General features: G+C 42.7%; 3 protein-coding genes across 6 annotated transcripts in view; all 3 read left to right on the forward strand.

The window, feature by feature from the left end:
* The first annotated feature begins 37 nt into the window (after positions 1-37).
* On the forward strand, positions 38-2,766 carry polr2c (RNA polymerase II subunit C). Its single transcript, XM_041039261.1, has 9 exons — positions 38-206; positions 624-673; positions 1,092-1,160; positions 1,249-1,301; positions 1,397-1,525; positions 1,607-1,658; positions 1,816-1,984; positions 2,125-2,199; positions 2,316-2,766. The coding sequence occupies exons 1-9, from the start codon at positions 121-123 to the stop codon at positions 2,458-2,460; spliced, it is 828 nt and encodes a 275-aa protein (XP_040895195.1). The 5' UTR covers positions 38-120; the 3' UTR covers positions 2,461-2,766.
* A 685-nt stretch (positions 2,767-3,451) lies between these two features.
* LOC121182648 (diacylglycerol O-acyltransferase 1-like) lies at positions 3,452-11,709 on the forward strand. 2 transcript variants are annotated; one of them, XM_041039259.1, is made up of 18 exons: positions 3,452-3,601; positions 4,866-5,065; positions 5,342-5,429; positions 5,518-5,558; positions 5,760-5,845; positions 5,960-6,012; positions 6,179-6,284; positions 6,539-6,643; positions 6,737-6,796; positions 6,896-6,999; positions 7,794-7,832; positions 8,015-8,056; positions 8,151-8,195; positions 8,293-8,402; positions 8,494-8,559; positions 8,668-8,755; positions 10,021-10,083; positions 11,110-11,709. In XM_041039259.1, the coding sequence occupies exons 2-18, from the start codon at positions 4,923-4,925 to the stop codon at positions 11,317-11,319; spliced, it is 1,449 nt and encodes a 482-aa protein (XP_040895193.1). In that variant the 5' UTR covers positions 3,452-3,601; positions 4,866-4,922; the 3' UTR covers positions 11,320-11,709. The 2 variants fall into 2 exon arrangements, with proteins under 2 accessions (XP_040895193.1, XP_040895194.1); XM_041039260.1 differs by having other exon boundaries at positions 6,737-6,775.
* Positions 11,710-15,091: 3,382 nt separating this feature from the next.
* wwp2 (WW domain containing E3 ubiquitin protein ligase 2) overlaps positions 15,092-19,722 on the forward strand; it is a 49,942-nt gene continuing 45,311 nt past the window's right edge. For 2 of the 3 annotated variants that reach the window (XM_041038264.1, XM_041038266.1), the window contains exons 1-2: positions 15,092-15,168; positions 16,445-16,526. In XM_041038264.1, coding sequence (XP_040894198.1) covers positions 16,457-16,526 — 70 coding nt within the window. In that variant the 5' untranslated portion in view covers positions 15,092-15,168; positions 16,445-16,456. Of the gene's footprint in view, positions 15,169-15,774; positions 15,924-16,444; positions 16,527-19,722 lie in introns of those variants that run through there. The other variant, XM_041038265.1, reaches the window with a different exon arrangement.

Consider the following 19,722-nt stretch of genomic DNA (forward strand, 5'->3'; position numbering starts at 1 on the left):
TTCAAGTCTCCTGACCAATCAGCAGGAAGTAAATATTTCCGTGGAGGCCTTCAAGCCGGAGCAGCGGTAGCTAAGTGAACGGCGTTACGACGTTAATTTTAGACTTCTTTAACCGCAGCTATGCCGTATGCTAACCAACCGACGGTGAAAATAACAGAACTGACAGATGAAAATGTCAAGTTTGTCATTGAAAACACCGATTTGGCGTAAGTATCCACTTCTCCATTCAAAGAGTGTGTGTGGCAGAGAGCAGCCATTACTCTCCTCAGCACCAAAACACTGATGTTACACGTTAAATAACTGCATTATGATAAAGTTCAATAAGAAGTTAGCTGTATACGGAGGGCGGTTTTATTTCCATCTTTGAATACTTTAGTTGTACGTAAATATAAACCTAGCTAACCAAGAGGTGCGCACAGGTGGACTTACCGGTACCACAGACGTCTTAATGCTGAATTCTGAATAAAAGACTCAGGCTTAAGACGTCTGTGGTACCGGGAGCTGAAAGTGAAGTGTAAGGGTCACTCTGTCATGTCGTTATTCTACAGCGGGTTGTAAATTACCCAGTTAAAATAAAGGTATTTTTACTGTTTAAAAGAAGCATCTGTCTTTCTCCTTTTCAGGGTCGCAAATTCTCTTCGCCGTGTGTTTATGTCAGAAGTTCCCACTATAGGTAAAGTGCCTTCATGTTTGGGGTGTGTGTGTGTGTGTGTGTGAGACAAACTTATGATCATTAACTTATGATTAATGGAGTCAGCAGTCGACTTACACCAACAGAAGCAACTGAAACGCTCAACAAACATATTCATTCGCAGGGTAATTTATTATAGGCCTCTCTCACAATGGCAGTCTTAACTTGTGGTGGAAAAATCACAGGCACTACTAGTAATGTTTACTCTGTTTATATATTATATATTATATATATATATATATATATATATATATATATATATATATATATATATATATATAAAACTGCATTAGAATCACTGGAACACTGGGAAATGTAGTCTGCGCGGCACTTTCTCCAACAGTAACACAACACAGAAACTCTAAATGAATAACTTGAACTTGCGTGACTTTATTTCCAGCGATTGACTGGATCCAGATCGATGCCAACTCATCAGTGCTGCATGATGAGTTCATTGCGCACAGAGTCGGTATGTATCACAGCGTTTGTGATGAGCCACCAGTGTGACCAAAAATAACCACAGAGGTCTGATACACTGATGTGTCCTGTGTTGTCAGGTCTCATTCCTCTCACAAGTGATGACATTGTGGACAAAATGCAGTACTCTAGAGTGAGTATACTGGTATTAGTCATTGCTGAGAAATCCCAGTAACCATTACCCTTAGGGCAGACATCATGTTCTCTGTGTATCTGCTGCTCCTGCAGGACTGTGCCTGTGATGATTTCTGTCCAGAGTGTTCTGTCGAGTTGACCCTGGACGTTCGGTGCACTGAGGATCAGACGCGTCATGTCACCTCGCGTGACCTTTTGTCCAACAACCCCAGAGTCATCCCAGTGAGTCTTCTCTCTGTTTATCGAAGTCAGTTATACGGAAGCAGGATGAAACAGCTGATGTGTTTTAATGTGGCTTTACAGGTGACGTCCAGGAGTCGGGACAATGATCCCAATGACTATGTTGAACAAGACGGTAAGTTTAATGCCATCTTCAGGGATAAACCCTGGCCACTGAGGTCTTTCTCTTTTCCTTTGCCATTTTCTTGGTTTCCCATCATTTAATCACACATTGTAAACATTTACCTTCTTGTCTCTGCTTCCTCCTTCGTCTTTTTACTCACACAACACAGACATTTTGCTGGTGAAGCTTCGTAAAGGTCAGGAGCTGCGACTCAGGGCTTACGCCAAGAAAGGCTTCGGTAAGGAGCACGCCAAGTGGAACCCGACAGCGGGGGTGTCCTTTGAGTATGACCCAGACAACGCACTGAGGCACACAGTCTACCCACGACCTGAGGAGTGGTGCGTCATCTCTTCTAGCATTGCTCCCCATGAGGGTTAAATGTATAACATAGGACGATAACTGCAGAATGATTCCTCACAGCCTGAAACAAAGCGCTGGTACTACACCCTGACTAACGTCACATCACTCTGATTTCCAGGCCAAAGAGTGAATACTCAGAGATTGAGGAGGATGAGGTTCAGGCTCCCTACGACCCCAATGGAAAACCAGAAAGGTGAGGAAAGAATTTTCTGTACACCTGCGCAGGCGTGAGGTTCAGTACATGTAGCCAAACGCAGATAACTACATAACTACAACCCGACTCACGCACAGCTCATTTCCACCACGCAGGTTCTTCTACAACGTGGAGTCGTGTGGCTCTCTGCGACCGGAGACCATCGTCATGTCAGCGCTGGCCGTCCTCAAGAAGAAGCTGAGCGACCTGCAGACCCAGCTGAGCCACGAGATCCAGAGCGACGTGCTCACCATCAACTGAGGGCATCTCACGAACAGACCGGGGTTTGCCTTCACACAGCTGTGTGAGCATCAGAGGGCTGATTTAAGGATCACTGTTAAGGTCACATGACACACGTCTCCAATACTGTTTATGGATTATTCCAGCAACAAGCAGTGATTTAACATAAGCTGCCTGTACCAAGGTGGTCAGTGACTGTCAGTGTGTGAGAGCGAGTTTGTCTCTGAATGACAGAAATACAGTGTAGTTGCTGTCAGTGTAACACTTTAACTGTGGGATTATTATTTTGTTAAACATTGCCTTTTAAATAAATCTGTTTTTGAAGAACTTCAGTATATTCATCTTAGTGATTTACAAAAAAGAAATCACATTTATTGGTAGTGGTCAGAAGCCTTAGTTTCCAGCCTCAGGATCCAAAGGTCTCAACAACCAGAAGTTAACCAGCACTAGTGCCAGGCTGCTGGGTGGATGATTTGGGAACTGCACCTCTGTGAAGGACTTACCAACTGTGAGATGAGTCAAGTCAGGCGCAAAGAAGCAGAGGAATTCTTAGTGCTGCACTAAAAAATAGAATAAAATAGAGTTTTATTTGCCATTTGCGCAGATACATTGCAGTACATGTGCATTGGAATTCTTGTGCACTCCCCTCTCAGATATCAGATAAGGAGGACTGCACAAGACCCAGATCTGACTTCCTTAGGCTAAGAGGTCTGTATTAACCCTTTGGGGGTTTGTGTGGTACAGACCTACTGAGATGAACTTAGTTAGCCTGGACACTTTGACAGCAAATCAACTAAAACGTGGAACAAGCACTAAAATATGAAATAAATAAATAAAATGATTGAAAATTTACGGGCTGCATTAAACGAGGCATCAGAAATTCATGACCTCTGACTCGCCCTTTATTTTGGCATTGAAGAAAAGCGTTGCGTTTATGTTACATTTTCTTCGGGGAGGCTTTTATTTTGAATGTTTTTTACGAGGCATTCCAGTGAATAGAAGTGCGACAGTGAGTGCAGCTCATGTCCAGAGGTAATCAGAGGTCAGTGCCTCTGTCTGTACAGACACATCCGGACAGCAGGCCAATGAGCGGTGGGATGGAGCTGTAAATCTGGGTCGACCTGCCCGAGAGGATGCTGTCCTTGTAGCGGGCGATGACCGGGTAAGTCATCCTCTCTTGTTCGGGGAAGTCGCGCCGATCTTCATTCAAATTTCTGGCCATTTAAGTTTTTACGCATTAGCAGCAAATGTAACACGAGATATTAAAACCACACGTTGTAAATACTGAATAAGTTTAAACCGTTATTTAATTCGGCATATGTGTGTGCTCCTCCAAGCGGCAATAAAAGCCCCAACCTTTATAAATGCGATGCCACCCACCACGGCACGTTTGTGTGAAGAGGCTCGCTCTATAATATACGTACAAACTCTAAAATGAGATTTGTGGTTAAATTAAAGGCATATTATTGGATCCATGCCGAATTTCACCAATGAAACTCGACGCTCAGACGTAGTCCTGTCTGATAGGATGTGAATATCTATAGATTCATTTAGATTAGATAAAACAGTTTGGTCCGGAATCCATCTCGGTGTGAGGGGACAGAGGGAGCTGTCTGCAGGGCTCCTCCGCGGAGACACTCACAGACTCAAGTCAGCGTCTCCGTCAGGACAGGAAATGACCCATGGAACAGTGTAGCGGTTGTTTTCGTTATGTTATGCCCCATGATAGCGGCAGGCGACTGATTGGCTTTATCCAGAGCAGCGACAGATGTCTGAATTCGTGGGTTCTCCGTTTAAAGATCTGCAGCTATCTAATATATGCAGATCTAAATCACACAAATTACCTAATGTCACACTTGTGTGCAGGCTGTTCCATTTCACCTGTGCTCCGTCCTCTAACGGGCTTCACTATTGGTTAACGCCTTCGTGGCTCCTCCTCCGCAGCCTGAGACAGATGTTTGCGCTCACCTCAGGTGGGTCGGAGGCACCTCTGGCTGGGTCTCTCCAGCCTGAAGGAGAATAAACGCTGGTGAAGACGGTGAGGAAGGCACGGGAACAGCTGAGCCTCCACCTTTGCCCCCAGCAGCAGTGTCCCAGAACCTGAGGCCCACCCAGTGGGCATCAAGGCGCATTCCAGTAGGGAGGTTGCCCTGTGTAGGGGTGTGTCAGTCAGTGGATGATAGGCTCAGAGACAGGAGTGCAGGTTCAGTGTCTCATGCGGTACTTGGGACACTGTCTGAGGGAAATTGATGCTGTGGAGGTGGTGTCATCACGTTGCGATAGGGACGCGACATTAGCAAAATAAACACGTTAAAGCGTTTTGCTGTTATTTCAGTGTTTCATCTTTTCAACCTGCTCAGGCAGTGACGAGGATGTGACGTTTCAAAGCAAAGTATATAATCAGCCCATTTCTGATTTTCCTGAAGTGGATTCAACCAGCTCTGATTGACCTTCTCCCGGTGGATGAACCGTCAGGCTCAGGGATGGCTGCGATGAGGAAGAGGTTCGCCTCTGTCTGCTCTTCTTCCTCAGCTGAAGAAGACAGCGCAGGACTCTATGACAGTGCTGCCATGTCTGTCTCTGATCCAGCCAGTGAACAAGAACATCCCTATGCATCTCTGCTGTGGTAAGATCTGTCTGCTGCCTCCATCACTCTCACACTGTAACTGTCAGCTGGAAGATAGAAGACTTATCTGTGCCACACTGTAAAAGGTTCAGCATTAAAAATGTTACTCACATAAAAATGTATTATTAGCAAAATGTTCTGACTGGAAACCACCACCTGCAGAGGAACTGTCTGATCAAAGGTAGCTAACACACTACAATTGTCAGGGTGGCAACACTTGTGTAAAATAAGCCTCACACATGCTGAAGACTAAAAAAATAATGTCCCTGCGTCCAGTTGTCACAGTGTCCAAGACTCTCTGCTGAGCTCCAACAGCAGCTTCACCAGATACAGAGGCATCCTCAACTGGATCATCATTCTCCTGGTCAGTTATCTCTCCTTTGTGTTTGGACATTAATTAGTTTTACTGAGTTCGGACCCACTGACCAGCTGACTGTATGTGTGTCATTCAGGTCCTGACTCACGCTCACTTGTTCTTGGAGAATTTCATACAGTGAGTAACAAACAAAAACTCTTATCTACAGCACATTTTCCCACTTAGATTGAATTTAGATTTTTAATCGATGTTCACATCCTTGTGAACGTAACTGGCTGATGTAATGTAGAATTAGAAGATTATAGTTTGATGTTAACTTCAAATGGTTTTTAGACTTTGTCCTTTGTCCTTTGTCCTTTGTCTTCCTCCTCTGACCAGACACGGCTTTTTAATAGATGTCAAAAAGGTCTTTCAGCATCTCATCGAGGACTATAACACCTGCTCATCTGTCAGCCTCATACTGGGTGAGAAACTTTTTAAGATAGAACTGTAAGATATAAGAATTGACATCAGACAGCCTGATCAGACAACACTGAGCCTGTTGTTGTGAATGAACCAAACTATCTGTATTTCTCCAGGTGCCAACATATTTCCCATCACAGCTTTGCTCCTTGAGAAGTCTCAGGAAAAGGTGAGATGAATATATTTTCTTTCTCTCTTTAATGTTGGATCGAGGATGATCTGATTTGCCGCAATTTAAATTCACACCATATCATATCAGTTGTATCCTGTCAAATGATTTGCCAACTTGAAATAATTGTCACTGAACAGCCAACACTTCTGTCCGTCTCTGCCAGGGTATCCTGTCTCATGCCAACGGTCAGCATTTACATCTTGTAAACCTGGGACTGCTCCTGCTGTGTCCTGCTGCAGTCATTGTACATGAGCCTGCAACATCAACAGGTAACAACTATGTACATATAGCATCAGTATAAGACCGACAACTTTACAGCTAATGAATATCAGTTCAGTTATTGCAATAATTTTATAATAATTCAGTCTGACATATTTAATATCTTTAATATCTCATATTTCATACTAATCCAACTCAAATCAGGTTTCGATCGGAGCCTAAAAGGATTTTATGATGTTCAGCTCATTGTGCTGTAGATGATGTTGTAGCCTTGCTGGGATGTCTCTGTTATTTTGTCCACCAGGTGGAGCCTTCCTCTCTCTCTGGCTCTACACTGTTCTGGGGATGAAGCTTTATTCATACCAGGAAGCTAATCGCTGGTACCGTCAGGCTCATTTAGCTGATGCAGGTATTTCTCCAACAGTAGAAGCTAAGGAACTAAATTCATTTCAAAACAAAACCTGAACTCCTGATTTTAAACATCTGTGTGTGTGTGTTGTAGATAAAGACCACAATGGATCAGCTGCACAAAAGGCCCACAGTGAGCATCTTACTTGCCGAGGTGAAACTGCTTTTAGTGCTGAAGCTCATACTGATTTCTTCATGTGACCCTGCGATCGTACATTCTGTCCTCTGTGTCTCTGTGTCCTTGATTTCTCAGATCTGTATTACTTCCTCCTTGCCCCCACTCTGTGCTACCAGAGAGACTTCCCGTGTACTCCTAAGGTCCGCATCAATAACTTACTGCACAGGCTGCTGGAAATGGTGAGCTGAACAGTGGCAGCATTATCATTAAAGGTTTCACGCACTTTGTATTATTTAATATTAGCTCAGTTTGACAGTATTAGTCCTAATTGGCTCCACAGACACATAACGTCTTTTTGACTTAGTCTCTTTTCAAAGTAAGAAACAAAATCCCATGTTACAGCAATGGGTTTTTACCATGGAAGATGTATAATTGCATAATTAATTTAAATAATCAAACACAAATGTTAAATACAATACACTCTGTTATATGTATTTTATTTTGAAGTTTGTTTTTCTGAGTATCGCATGCTTTGCATTTATTATTGGCGGCTCTGTGCTGTTCTCTGTTGGACACATGCAGCTAACGTCTTAGTTCTCTGTGCTTTGATTTGATTTCACTGGAGCATTGGAAATGACTGTGACAACTGTCCTATAAACAAATGTTTTTCATTCAGTTATGACAGTGAATGCAAGAATGAGAGGGCCTCCACAGGTCACACTGTCATGGGTCAACATTACAGTATGTGTATTTTTTGTTTTACCGTCATTAGGTGTTCAACAAACACAATCTGTTTCAACTACTAACACACAAATCATTGTGCTGTATTGTATTGTGTCCACATTGAATACATCATTCAAACACTCAGAGTCACAACGTAGGTTGGAAAAAGTGTCAAAGGGAGCGAGCAAACCTGGAGTCCAGTCAGTGAAACCAGAGCGGAGCTGTGTGTTAGAGCTGCTTTCATTCATAAAAACACTCACACATTGTAGAAACACTGCAGCGTGTTAACTGTGGCGTCTTCTGCCTGCAGGTGATCGTGATCCAGATCATGGTGGGCATCGTACAGCAGGTACAGCAGCTGGTCGCCTCCTTCCTGTGTTGTATCGGACATTTTAGCTGTTAAACATCAAACATCATCAGGTTGACATTGTCATTGTGAGCATGTTAGCATGCTGACATTAGCATTTAGTTCAAAGCACGGCTTTGACACTGAAAGCTGTTACTGCAGCATGCTGTGCTTTCCTGTTTCAGTGGATTGAGCCCATCTTCCAGAGATCAGAGCACTCGTTCTCTGTGAGTGAAACACTGTCCCTCTAATAACTGAGAATACCAGAAAAAAGACCATGTCCACACTGTCGGACTCACTTCTTTAAATTCTCATTCACAGAGTATGGACATCACCATGAGGGTGGAGCACCTGGTGGAACTGGTGGTGAGAGATGATGTCTGTTTGGATTTCTCATTCATTCATTCTCAGACGGCAGCTAAATGTGTTCCATACTGGTATTACTAACACGTTTTCTTGCCAGGCACCAACACATTTCCTCTGGCTCCTCGTCTTCTTCTTGAGTCACTCCTCCCTGAACTTCTGTGCAGAGCTGCTGCGCTTCGGCGATCGGCATTTTTATGGAGACTGGTGGTCAGTGATGCAGATCGGTTTCTGTTTACGTTGTGTTGTGTGTCACGTGCGCAGAGTCTCTGGTTCACTGCCGTTCTGCTTTCATCAACAGGAACGCTACGACTCTGATCGCTTTCTGGAAGAACTGGAATATTCCCTTTCAGAAATGGTGTCACAGGTATTTCAGTCTGACACGATGAAACTGCTCTCTGCTTTTACTCAAATGACATGAATCCTGAATACTCCACCCTCTGCTCTCCCCTCTCATTCTCTCATGGGTGTGAAGACATGTGCACACACAGCTGGTGGGAGAGAATGTGCCATCATCACGAGCAGAGTTACTGGTCTTCCTGATGTCTGCAGCTGTTTTGGAGGTACAGCACTGATAATGGATAAAGCAAATTTTAGCCATTCCTGGGAATCATTTATTTGGTAGGAGAGGAAAATTGCATATCAAAAATCTATAATCAATTTTATTTTGAATACCAGTAGAGCACCTGTACTTTTGTACTAGGAAGCAGAAAGTTTGATCATTATCCTGAATCTTCTGTGATTGTGAGCTAACAGTTCTGTTCAGCTCCAGTCGTCCATATTTTTATGCTCAAATTACTGTGTGTAATGTGAAATGCGTTGCTTGTAGTGAGGATGATCACCCATGACGCTGCAGTTCTCATGAACTCTCACTGAGCTTTTCAGCCTCTTTTAGCTCATTGTTTTGATTTTACAGCAAGGTCCACTCTCATAAACCCCGGCAGAAGCTCCAGCAGCTTAAGAACCAGATATTGTCTGAGGAGTTGGTGAAGACCAAACCAGAGCTAAAAGAAGAATGAATATTGGAATTATAGCCACGAGTTTAACACAAACATGAGACCAACAGTGAATAGTGATGCTGCTCTGGGTTTGCCGTGGAGTTGTAAACAGGAAATTGTGGACAAACACATTTCCTTTAGAAACACTGCAGCTTTACCAATTTGTAAGATCATAATATGTCATATATTGTGTATTCAGGACGTTGTGGAGCTCTTCTACCTGCAAGTGGCCAAAAGATGAGATGAGTGGATGAGTGGAGCTGGAGCTCATATTAGGCTTGAGCAGTTTGAGTTAGTCAGATCCTGTAGGAATCTTCCAGTTACAGCTTCAGCGTTTTTACAACTAAATTTTGTTTGCTGAGCTGCGACAAACTGAAAACATACTGAAGCATCAAATGAGCTTCAGCTGACCTTTTAAAGGTCTTTTTTTTTTTCTTTAACACAGGACGTGGTTTGTGGATTTTGTTCCCCATGACTCTCATGGCTGGTATGCACAGGAGGAACAGTTACAGCAACTAACAACTCTGGACATGTGCACAGGTTCACTCAAGCAGGCAGACAGACAGACTCTGAGTGTCATTAGTAATCTTGGACCTTCAATGGTAAACAGGAGGAAGTTTCCTCCTGCTAAATCACTGGCAGAAAAAGCTTTAGTCATACAGGTGGATGATTTCTTTGCTCAGACACCTGCAGATGCAGCTCTGCTGTAGATAGCATGGGATACAAATATGTTATTAAAACCAGCTCATATTTTGAGACAAATCAGTGTAATCAGTCGTAACGATGGAGTAATAATGTGCAGTGATGTGTTTGCTCTCTGTTCTTCACAGTACATGTTCGCTCTGCCTCTGTGTAACTGTCGTCTGTGGATCTTTGCGGTGATGATGTTTGAGGTGAGAACATTTCACTGTGTTTCACATGCATCCATCACAAAAAGGGAAAACTACAGTTTATTACAACTGTGGTTTAATAATTGTAGCTCGGGCCATCTGTTCTGTTGGTCATGATACCACTGTACTCATCAAAGCAGGTGGAGGGGTAAACACAGGATGAGAACAGTACAGGGGAACTCTGGGAAATAGACTGAGTAGAAAGAAAGATGACGGAGGAGTTGATGAGAAGATCGGGAGCAGGTGTTCAGGTGGAATGGCGGGAAAAGGAACTGGAAAGCCATCACACACACACACACACACACACACACACACAGGAAGAGAGACAAATTGGAGACAAGCATGAAATACTAGTGAGCAGAGACAGGGGGAGGACACACGGATGAGGGGAAGCATAGCTGTGACAGTTCAACTTATTCTTAGCGCTGTCACTGTCTCTCTGTAATTACTTTGGTGAGAACAGTTCTACCTTCTCTGACAGAACCAATGACCGAAGCTACGAAAATAAAACCTATTTCATGTGTATTCCTCAGGACACAGCTGAAGGTATTATTCCCTGCACTGAAGGTGGTGAAGCAGGCAGAGCCACACATTCACTTTCTATGAGAAGAAGCAAATCATTTACAAAGAGCGTGACAGAACCACACAGATTAGCATTCAACTTAGGTACGCTACTGATCTAATCACTTAAAACCTGAACTGCAGCCGCCATGAAAGCTAGCATTTAACTGACAGGAGGACTGAATACAGAAATAGACTGTGTCTGATAAGAACACACCAACACACACCCAGAACACACTGCACAGTATTATCAGTAACATGTTATTATTTTATGATCATGACAAACAAAGCTTTTTGCATGAGAGGAAAACAAAATGAGCTTCCACCTTTAACAGGAGTAAAAGTCGGGCAGGAGGACTGTGTGTGTGTGTGTGTCTGTCTATGTGTCTGTGTGTGTGTGTCTGTGTGTGTGCTATTAAAACCTGCTGTATTTTTTCCTTTAGCTAACACTGTGTCTTCTCCTCCCAGCTCTTGGTTGCAGTATTCCTCAGAGACTATTTCCAGGGAAACTATGGCAACGGTTTAGTGTGGCTGTGCCTTCTGCTGGGCCCGCCTCTGGCTGTGATCACCTACTTTCACGACCACTACATCAGCTTCCATCACGGTCATCCGTCACCTTCCTCACCACTGATGTCAGACCACCGTCTTCCCAGCACATTTCTCCTGGAGCCTCAATGATCACGGAGAAGTGTTAAATAATGTAAATGTAATGTAAGTAAATCTCTCACGTTGTGCTGTATTTATGAGTAGACTGAGAAGATACGACTGTTATCCAGAGCTCACGATCAGTTCTGATCTCTGGAAAACCTTCTGGAGTTATCTCATGACCTCAACCCAGTTCAGCAATATATACATACATGTTCTGTAAGACCCTTTAATGGACCTACTGAGCTGCATATTATGCTACTATACTTCCACATTTAAAGATCTGAATGCAATAAACAACAGATTTTATGGTTTTTAAGTTCAAAGTCGTAGAATTGATTCTTGTTGAATGAATGAAACTTGAACTGCAGCGTTGCAGGCTGCTGCAGTCTCAGCCTGTGCATTAGGCAGTGAAGAGCTCCATGATCATTACTGTTGTACTGACTTGAGTCATCTGCACAGGAGATAAGGCTGCTGCTCTGATCAAAAAGGATAATCAACACGTGCGGTGCTTAGCCTGTCAGAGTTGGAGTCATGGTGCTCATGTCACTGGGACAGCTAAACAAAAGGACCCCAGGTTGCCTGCGCGATCATGGCTGGATAAACCCTCTAGGGGTATGTACAGTCAGCATCTGCCACGGTCTGTGTCACATGGAAAATATAAACTCAGTTGACAGTTTATTACTTCCACCGGGCTAAACCTGATGCAGCCTGATACAGCAGTCCTGCAGTAAATCCTCCTTCATGAAGGTTAGAACGTTCGGTTTTTGTTGAAACTGTGTTAAAGAGGTGTTGATTCGTCGTTATGATCATTCAGCTATGTGGAGCATTTCTGCATCCGTAGATTTGCTGTTCCACTCTCATCAACCTTGTTCCCAGCAGACAGCTGTCAGCAGTGAAGAAGCTCTGAAAAACCGGCTACAAAACAGGGCTGCACCAAGAAATGATGTTTGCATAACACACATCGAAAGGGCTGGAAAAAACATGATGATTTACAGAGTGTCTGTTTTGGCCTCAGGTCGAGCAGCTGCCTCAGGTTCTTATGCAAATGCATTGTGTTAAAGTGAAGTTGATCAGTGACTCTCTGGATCGTTTTGAACAACTGAGACAAAGAGCTTGATGAAGGATGAAAGAAACTCAGATCTTTCTAGTTCATACTATAAGTTAGAAGATTATAAACTCCCACATAAAGTCCAAGTTGTGCAGTGGAGACTGCTCTGACTGAATAAATATGATGCTTGTTGAAACGGTGGGATAGCTGGCCGTCACCGATCAGTTGTAGATGATGTTTGATGGAACCCACTCTCCATCTGCACTGTTCTGATTCTAGAACACACTGTATCATCACACGGCAGAACTTCACCAGGTCCAACTCACTCTCACACAGCCTCTGGTTCAGAGAGCAGCGGAGTTCAGTTTAGTCCAAACCAGACAAAAACTTTTCGAGACTGACGCATCCGACTTTGTTCAGACATGGGAAGAAGCAGCAGTGGAGTAGAAGAGGTAAGGAGATCATGTTTCAAACTGACTTTTACAATCAATCTATGAAGGAGACAGAGTAACACCGGTAACATGTCGACCGAGGAAACTCTGCTTCAGCCTCTTCAGTCCTAAGAGCAGTCATATGGCTCTCTTCTGATGAATAAAATAAACACGTTCTCTGGGCACTGCACTAGTAAACACATTAACATCACCCAGGGGTTGTGTCTCAATTCAAAAGAAAATATGCTTACCACAGCAAGTGCAGTTTAAAATAAAAGGAGGAAACTCCTGTAGATTTTTCTCAACAATCGCTCATCCTAAAAACTCAACACTACACCCGTGGAGAGAGAGACAGACAGACAGACAGACAGGTTCTTTCATGGTAGGATTCTGCAATGAGGACTAGGTCATAGTGTAGTAACAAATTCCAGTAAGAACAGTTCATAGTGAGTCTGTCTCAGACACTGAGACACCACAAAGCTTCATGACTGGACAGTCTGGTGTCAAAGAATGCATTATGAGTTATTAGAAAAGCCAATTTAGCACTGATTCACCAATGATTCACTTACATTTCAGTAAATTCTTTTTTTTTTTTACCCTGGGCTGCATGGTGTCTCAGTGGAAGAATTACTGGATTGTCTTCCTCTATAACTCCTCCCTCTTTCTTGAAGGTAACTTAAAATATATATAAATATACTGCTATAGAAGAGCCTTTATATTGAAGACCGCCTTTATGAAATGTCAGACATCATTTAAATGATTAGGATTCATCCTCTGAGGAAAATAAATATTTGTATCAAATATGTTGCCGACCCATACAATCCATACTGAGATATTTCACTAAAAACTAAAGTGTCAACCTTAAAGTAGAGCCAGAGGACGGGCCAGGGGACTAACAAAGACTGCAGTGTTCATCCTCTGGGGACAATGAATCTCTGTAATTGTGATATGTCACACTGCTGTCGTTAGAGCCGTGCAACTATTGTGGCTTAGAATTCAACAACAACATCTCTTACCAGAAACAATGTCCCTGTGGATAGTTCTCAAAACAGGCAATCAATACCCGCCCTAAGAACTCTTTCTTCAGAAAAACAATATTTCAATTCTAAATGTTGACATTGGTGGGGTCTAGTGTCACTGAATCTGGATAAACAATCATTTTTTAAATGTCTCTGACATAACTGTGGTGAAGCCTCTGAATAAAAGGTCATTTATCTTAGTGAAGGATCTTTTCTGTCCTCACCCCACAGCCGTGGGTGGTGGATTGAACTCTCCACTGAGGTCAGGACAAGAGAGTCCCTGCCAGGACACCAGTTGTCCACCTTGTCAGACTCCATAGTCTAATTTCCTAAAAAAAAAAACGAGAGAGAGAGAAGGAACAAAAAACTCCAAACTCTCTACAGCGACACTGAATAAGCTCATTTCTGCCTGAGGGGGATAATGCACTTAGCTCTTGTTCCTATAGATGCTTATTGTTTGACACTTTGGACAAATGCCAAAAGAATGCAGTGTAATGGGAAATGTAATGTAATGCAAAGCAGTGGTTGCTCCTGTAGAGAGCATCTACATGGACAACATGTGTGTACAGAACATGCAGTGCATTGCAGCATCAAAGGGTACCAAAGGGCATCAGGTCCCAGCTGGATGTCACTTGGCTAGAGACAGTGTGCTTTTGTGTGTTTTTTTTTTTTTTGTTTTTTGTTTTGTTTGTTTGTTTTTTCAAACTCTACTTTTATCAGCCCCTTTTCTTTTTCTCAACCCCAGCTGTTTTCAGCACCAACATTCTGACGCAGCACCAAACAGCAGAGTGACAAAGTCAGCGACGGGCTGGTGAACATAGTGGAGCATTGAGCAGCTGAAGAACCAGATATTTTTCTCAGGAAAAATTCTGAACCCACCTTCATCAGGTAGACGCAAACAAATGTGCAAATGAATCTGCCTCTGCTGATGGACACTCAGCTGGTGGACACTCAGCTGGTGGACACTCAGCTGATGGACACTCAGCTGGTGGACATTCAGCTGACATTTTTCACCGCTACATTTTCTTTCTCCTTCAAACTCATTTCCATAGATTTGCTATAGTGTTTCTTCAGTTGTTAGAATTTTTGAAATTATACTCAGCTTTCCTGCTTTGGTACTTATTTTTTCTGTTTCATTAATGTTTTAATATTTGCTCAATGAAATTATAATTATTTTTGCTGTATATTTTTATTTTTATTTTATTGTAAACTGTATTTTTTTTTTTATATTAATAAAGTGACGGTGTTTACGGGTGTTTACCGTTATTTATGACCCACAATCCTTTGTGCAATGGAAAAAAATGCCCATGGTCACGTGGTACTATCACTGAAGCGGAAATGAAAGTTCGTTAGCAACAGCAACGGAGCACAGCTGAAAAAGGTAAGGGGAAGATTCCATTTAAACCTAATGTGTTCGTGTGTCAATGGACATAACCTGCTCCGACACGAACCGTGTAACTGCCGACGCAGCTGTACGCGTCGACAGGTGATGAGAACAGGTTTTATCGGCATGTCCTTTTACAAGATCCCCCCACGGAGCTTGTTCGCTAACAGTTAGCTTCTTCTAGGTGAAGGTAGCCAGAATGAGCCACATCGGACCGGACGTCCAGCGACTTCGCCTTCAAAACAAATAAAAAGCAAAACGACCACGGTGCTTGGAAAACAGAAACCGCATTAAATATTGTGGAGAACTACATAACTGTAATTTCGTAAAGCAGAAAATCCTCCTCGGCTTTAGCCTGTAGTTTGTCTCGTGAGCAGTGCGTTAGTCACAGCGCGTTGGAACACAGCTGCGTTTGCCAGTTGAGGTTTAATTTGGAAAAATGACCGGAAGTGTCAAGGGGGTCTCATCCTGGCTTGACAGCGATGCATACAAATGCCTCGATCATCTTCCGTGTTTGTGTTTTGTGCGCAGTAGCCAAGGGTATTTAAATACGGGGACAATGAAATCTGTTTAGCGGGGTGAAAGTTAAATCTTCCTTAGTCTATAAGAAGTTTAACCAGGATCCAACGAGCAGCGTGTCTAACTAACGCCGTGTAGCCGGTCAGGCTGATTCAAAGGTGGACGGAAGATGCTGTGCGGCTCTGTTGTGATAGCTTTCATCTGTTCGTCTGCAGCCCGGAGACGGAGCTCAGGTGTCCTGTTCGCTTTATACAACACCGAAATATTCGCTTTGATTATGACCAGGTCACATCCGGCCATGCATCACCGGCTTTTGTCTAGTCTCCGGCTGAGATGCCAGCAGCAGTCACCTTGGTGCTGCAGCAGTGGACGTTACGCTGATAACATGATGAGGATCCCCTCCACAGACCGGTTATAGGGTTAGGGCACTCTCCTGATGTAAACAGTATGAACAGTAGCTTCAGAGCAGAGTTCATTTGTGCTGTGTAGTGTCCTTGCATGCAGCTCTCTGTGCATCAGATCCAGCAGACTGCATCTCTGACTTTGCTCAAGGTGATGTTGATAGGGTCTGATGAAAGTCTTGGCTTCCACCGTGCCTGACGGGGGTCAAATCTCTGCTGTGGCTGAAACGCATTTGGTCGGGTTGCTAAATATACCTCGCACACGCGTTGTGTTTAGATAGAAGGTTTGTTCTGATGTTGTGGTGCAGTGACAGCATGTTGTAAAGTTGTGTGTGTGTTTGTGGTCGTTTCAGAGCTGTGATGTCATGGCAGCTGCCAGTGTGAGCAGACCCGCCGGAGCCCAGACCACTGAAAAGTCTCAGCTGATCCTGAAAGGTGATTACCTCTTGATTATCTCTGATTATCTCTTTTTTTGGGGGGGCCTTTCTTTTCTTTATCTGGCCTTCTCCACGCATGAGGCAACATGATGTCACTTGTGCATGTAACACATAATATGAAAATAATCCCTCTCTGTGCATCAGCTTATGAAACTTATATTTTAAACTCATTTTTAACCAGTGTCTTCCTTTCTTATGAAAACAAGGGGTCAACCTGAGGCCTCACAGTCTGTATTGCACTTGTCAGTTTTGGACTCATCACTGATGCTGTGTACACAGCTAACCTGCTGCACAGACCATGTCCAGACAGGATGTGTAGCAGTTTGATAGCATTTATAAAACAGGAAATACATTAGGACAAATCAGACTGTGTCAGCTAAATGCTCATTTGTATTCAGTTGATTGTTCTTGTATGAGCTGAGGCTGATGGCTGAGAACTGACCTGCATGTGCAAAACATCACTGGCAAAAATGTAAGAGCCAGGACGCTCACGTAGGTTCACAGAGACTGAAGTTATCACCTATCACGGTGTCACGCAGTGCAGGGAGGCCACAACTCGATTTCTCAGATAAAATCCAGTCTAGCTCATTGTAATATTGTCGTATCATCCAGCCAAGGCACCTTCTTTAAAATTTAAAGACTTTGAGCATCGTGTTGACAGTGCAGCTTTGCTCCCCTGTGGCCCGCATTCAGCTCTTTTTTCTTTTACATTTCTTTCAGTTACATCAGTTCAAGTTTTGCTTGTATTGAAACAACATGCTAAATTATTTATGCGGTCTAACACTTCTCTGTCCATCGGCTCAGCACCTCCATCACAGCTGCCACCTACAGAAAGGAAGAGCTCATTCTGAATTAGATCGTAAAAATCAGGATTTCTGATTCATTTCAATCAACATAAACCGTGTTTAGCAACACACAAGTGATCCAAGTAAGAGTGTCTTTAAAAAACAACAAAGCTCAGCCACTTAACAAGGGGGTAAATGCACCTGTGGTGTGAATAATATAAAAAAAACTACATATGAACATAAAATAAAGCTAAAGACATGTAAAAAATAATAAAAAATAAATGATAATGAGCAAGAAATGAAAAAAAAAAAGCAAAAACCACTAACATAAAGTATGTTACCCTACAGTGCATGTGGATTCTTTAGCTTCCTCTGTGCAAACATGCAACCAACCATCAAGTTTTTCTTGTAAGCCTCAATTTGAATGGCTTTGTTCATCATGTGGTAAGAGAACATCAGGTTTCCACGAGGTGCTGCCTCACTGCTGTCAGAGCTGTTAGCTGAAGAGTAAAACCACACAGGACAGTATGGAGGTTGTAGCAGACTTCAGCACCAGAGCTCGGTTTGTCGAGGGTTACGTGCTGTCGTCGTGGATTGCTCTGTTGACAGAACGACACAGCTAAAAAAAAAAAAGCCAAAGTGCAATGATTCAAATGACAAAATGAGAATGAACATTTTCTGTTTCTCAGTTGGTCATTTGAATCATCACTGTGCAGGGAGTCGGCCTAATTAAGGCAAAACTTTATCTAAACCTGCGTTAATAGATCTTTTGGGCCACTTTGAGGCAGTGGAATCAAGCTGTTACCACAACACTGTGTTTTCGACACCTGACTAATTTAAGTCCAACATTCATTCTGCTGGTAGCTCTGGTAAAAAAAAGATCTGTCTCTTTAGCTGCTGTGGCTGAAAACAAACCAGAGCAGTGAGAGTGAACTAAAGTGGTAAAGATGGCAAACTAGAACAACAGAAAACCAAAACACTGAACTGAAAGACAATAAAAAAAAAAAACCTCAGTAGAGCTGAAGAGAACTGCAGAGCTCCCTTCATCACCACAAACAACCCTCACAAACAAATATCCTGTCAGATGAAACAGTTGTATTTCTACATGATATATATAAAAAGAATTAATCAAAGCAGCTGTAATCAGTGTTTTTACATTAATTACAGCTGTTTTGGTTAATTCTTTTTATGTATATATCATGTAGAAATACACCAGTTTCATCTGACAGGATATTTGTTTGCACAGAGGAACTAAAGAATGCAGATGTACTGTAGAGTTACACACTTTACGTTGGTGTTTTTTTTTTCTCATTTCTTGTCCATTACAATGATATTATTCTTTTTTAACTTTTCATTCATTCATTCATTTTCTACCGCTTAATCCTCTATCAGGGTCGCGGGGGAACTGGAGCCTATCCCAGCTGCTTTTTTTTTAACTTCTTTACCTTTATTTTATGTCTATATGTTGTGTTTTTATATTGTATTTTATATTTTATACTATAGTGACACTAACAGTCAGATGATCAGTCGAGTTGTGAAGAAGCCAGTGATTCAGACTCATGTACACTAGACTAAACAAATCTATGAAAATGCACTGATAGAAAGAAAATAGCTTATTATTATTATTATGAAATGTCACTGTATAATTATAGTATATGTAGGATGGTTTTTGTGTCTATGTCTCACATAGGTCTTGTGTTTCCTGTAAGCAGCGATGTGACCAAGGTCTTCCTTTCTTCCACCTCTCTCCACCACTATCACCATCTTATTTTACTCAGTCGTCGTTCAGTCACAGCCACTTTCTGACCTTCAGTGCTGATTGTTTGAGCTCTGACTCGCCTCCTCATTTCCCTCACTATTGATCCGCTCTCAGCCGCTGTCTACCTTTCCTCCAATCCTCCCACCTCCTCTCACTCTGTGAGGAGTTTTGCCAAGTGTTTATCAGTTCAGAGATCTGCTAATATCTCATCTATGACAGGAAGAAGTACAGACAGAAACCTTTTTTCTCTGTCATTCATCCAACCACTTGATCAGACACACCCTGAGAAACACTGCCAGGCAGTCGTGTTTGCGATCCAGCAGTGATTCAGGATGAACCAATCCACTCTCATATCACTGACACATGCTGTAACAAGATTCCAGGGTCAGCAACAAGCCTGTCTAAGCCCAGCTGTAGACTTTGTACCCCACATCCAGGGCTAAGTAAATTCAGAGAAATGTATTCAGACAGAAAGTTTCATCAAGAAGCAGGAAGTTTCATAGTACATGAGGATACTGTAACTTAGCAGTTGCACAATTTGTTCCATGGACATAGTTATAGTCCAACTGGTGGGAAAACTGAATTGTAGCATAAACAAACCAGCAGTTTTTACTGTGCTGTGGAAGAACTCAAATGAAGGTGTTAAAGTC

Source organism: Toxotes jaculatrix, chromosome 5 (genome assembly GCF_017976425.1).
Source record: "Toxotes jaculatrix isolate fToxJac2 chromosome 5, fToxJac2.pri, whole genome shotgun sequence".
In the NCBI taxonomy this organism is placed as follows: Eukaryota; Metazoa; Chordata; class Actinopteri; family Toxotidae; genus Toxotes; species Toxotes jaculatrix.

Excerpts from the sequence above, each read along its gene's own strand:
- polr2c (XM_041039261.1), top strand. The coding sequence starts at position 121 with ATGCCGTATGCTAACCAACCGACGGTGAAAATAACAGAACTGACAGAT. Across the intron at positions 1,526-1,606 it reads ACAACCCCAGAGTCATCCCA|GTGACGTCCAGGAGTCGGGA; the intron begins GTGAGTCTTCTC and ends GTGGCTTTACAG. Across the intron at positions 2,200-2,315 it reads CCCAATGGAAAACCAGAAAG|GTTCTTCTACAACGTGGAGT; the intron begins GTGAGGAAAGAA and ends TCCACCACGCAG.
- LOC121182648 (XM_041039259.1), top strand. The coding sequence starts at position 4,923 with ATGGCTGCGATGAGGAAGAGGTTCGCCTCTGTCTGCTCTTCTTCCTCA. Across the intron at positions 6,797-6,895 it reads TGAGCATCTTACTTGCCGAG|ATCTGTATTACTTCCTCCTT; the intron begins GTGAAACTGCTT and ends TTGATTTCTCAG. Across the intron at positions 8,403-8,493 it reads CATTTTTATGGAGACTGGTG|GAACGCTACGACTCTGATCG; the intron begins GTCAGTGATGCA and ends TTTCATCAACAG.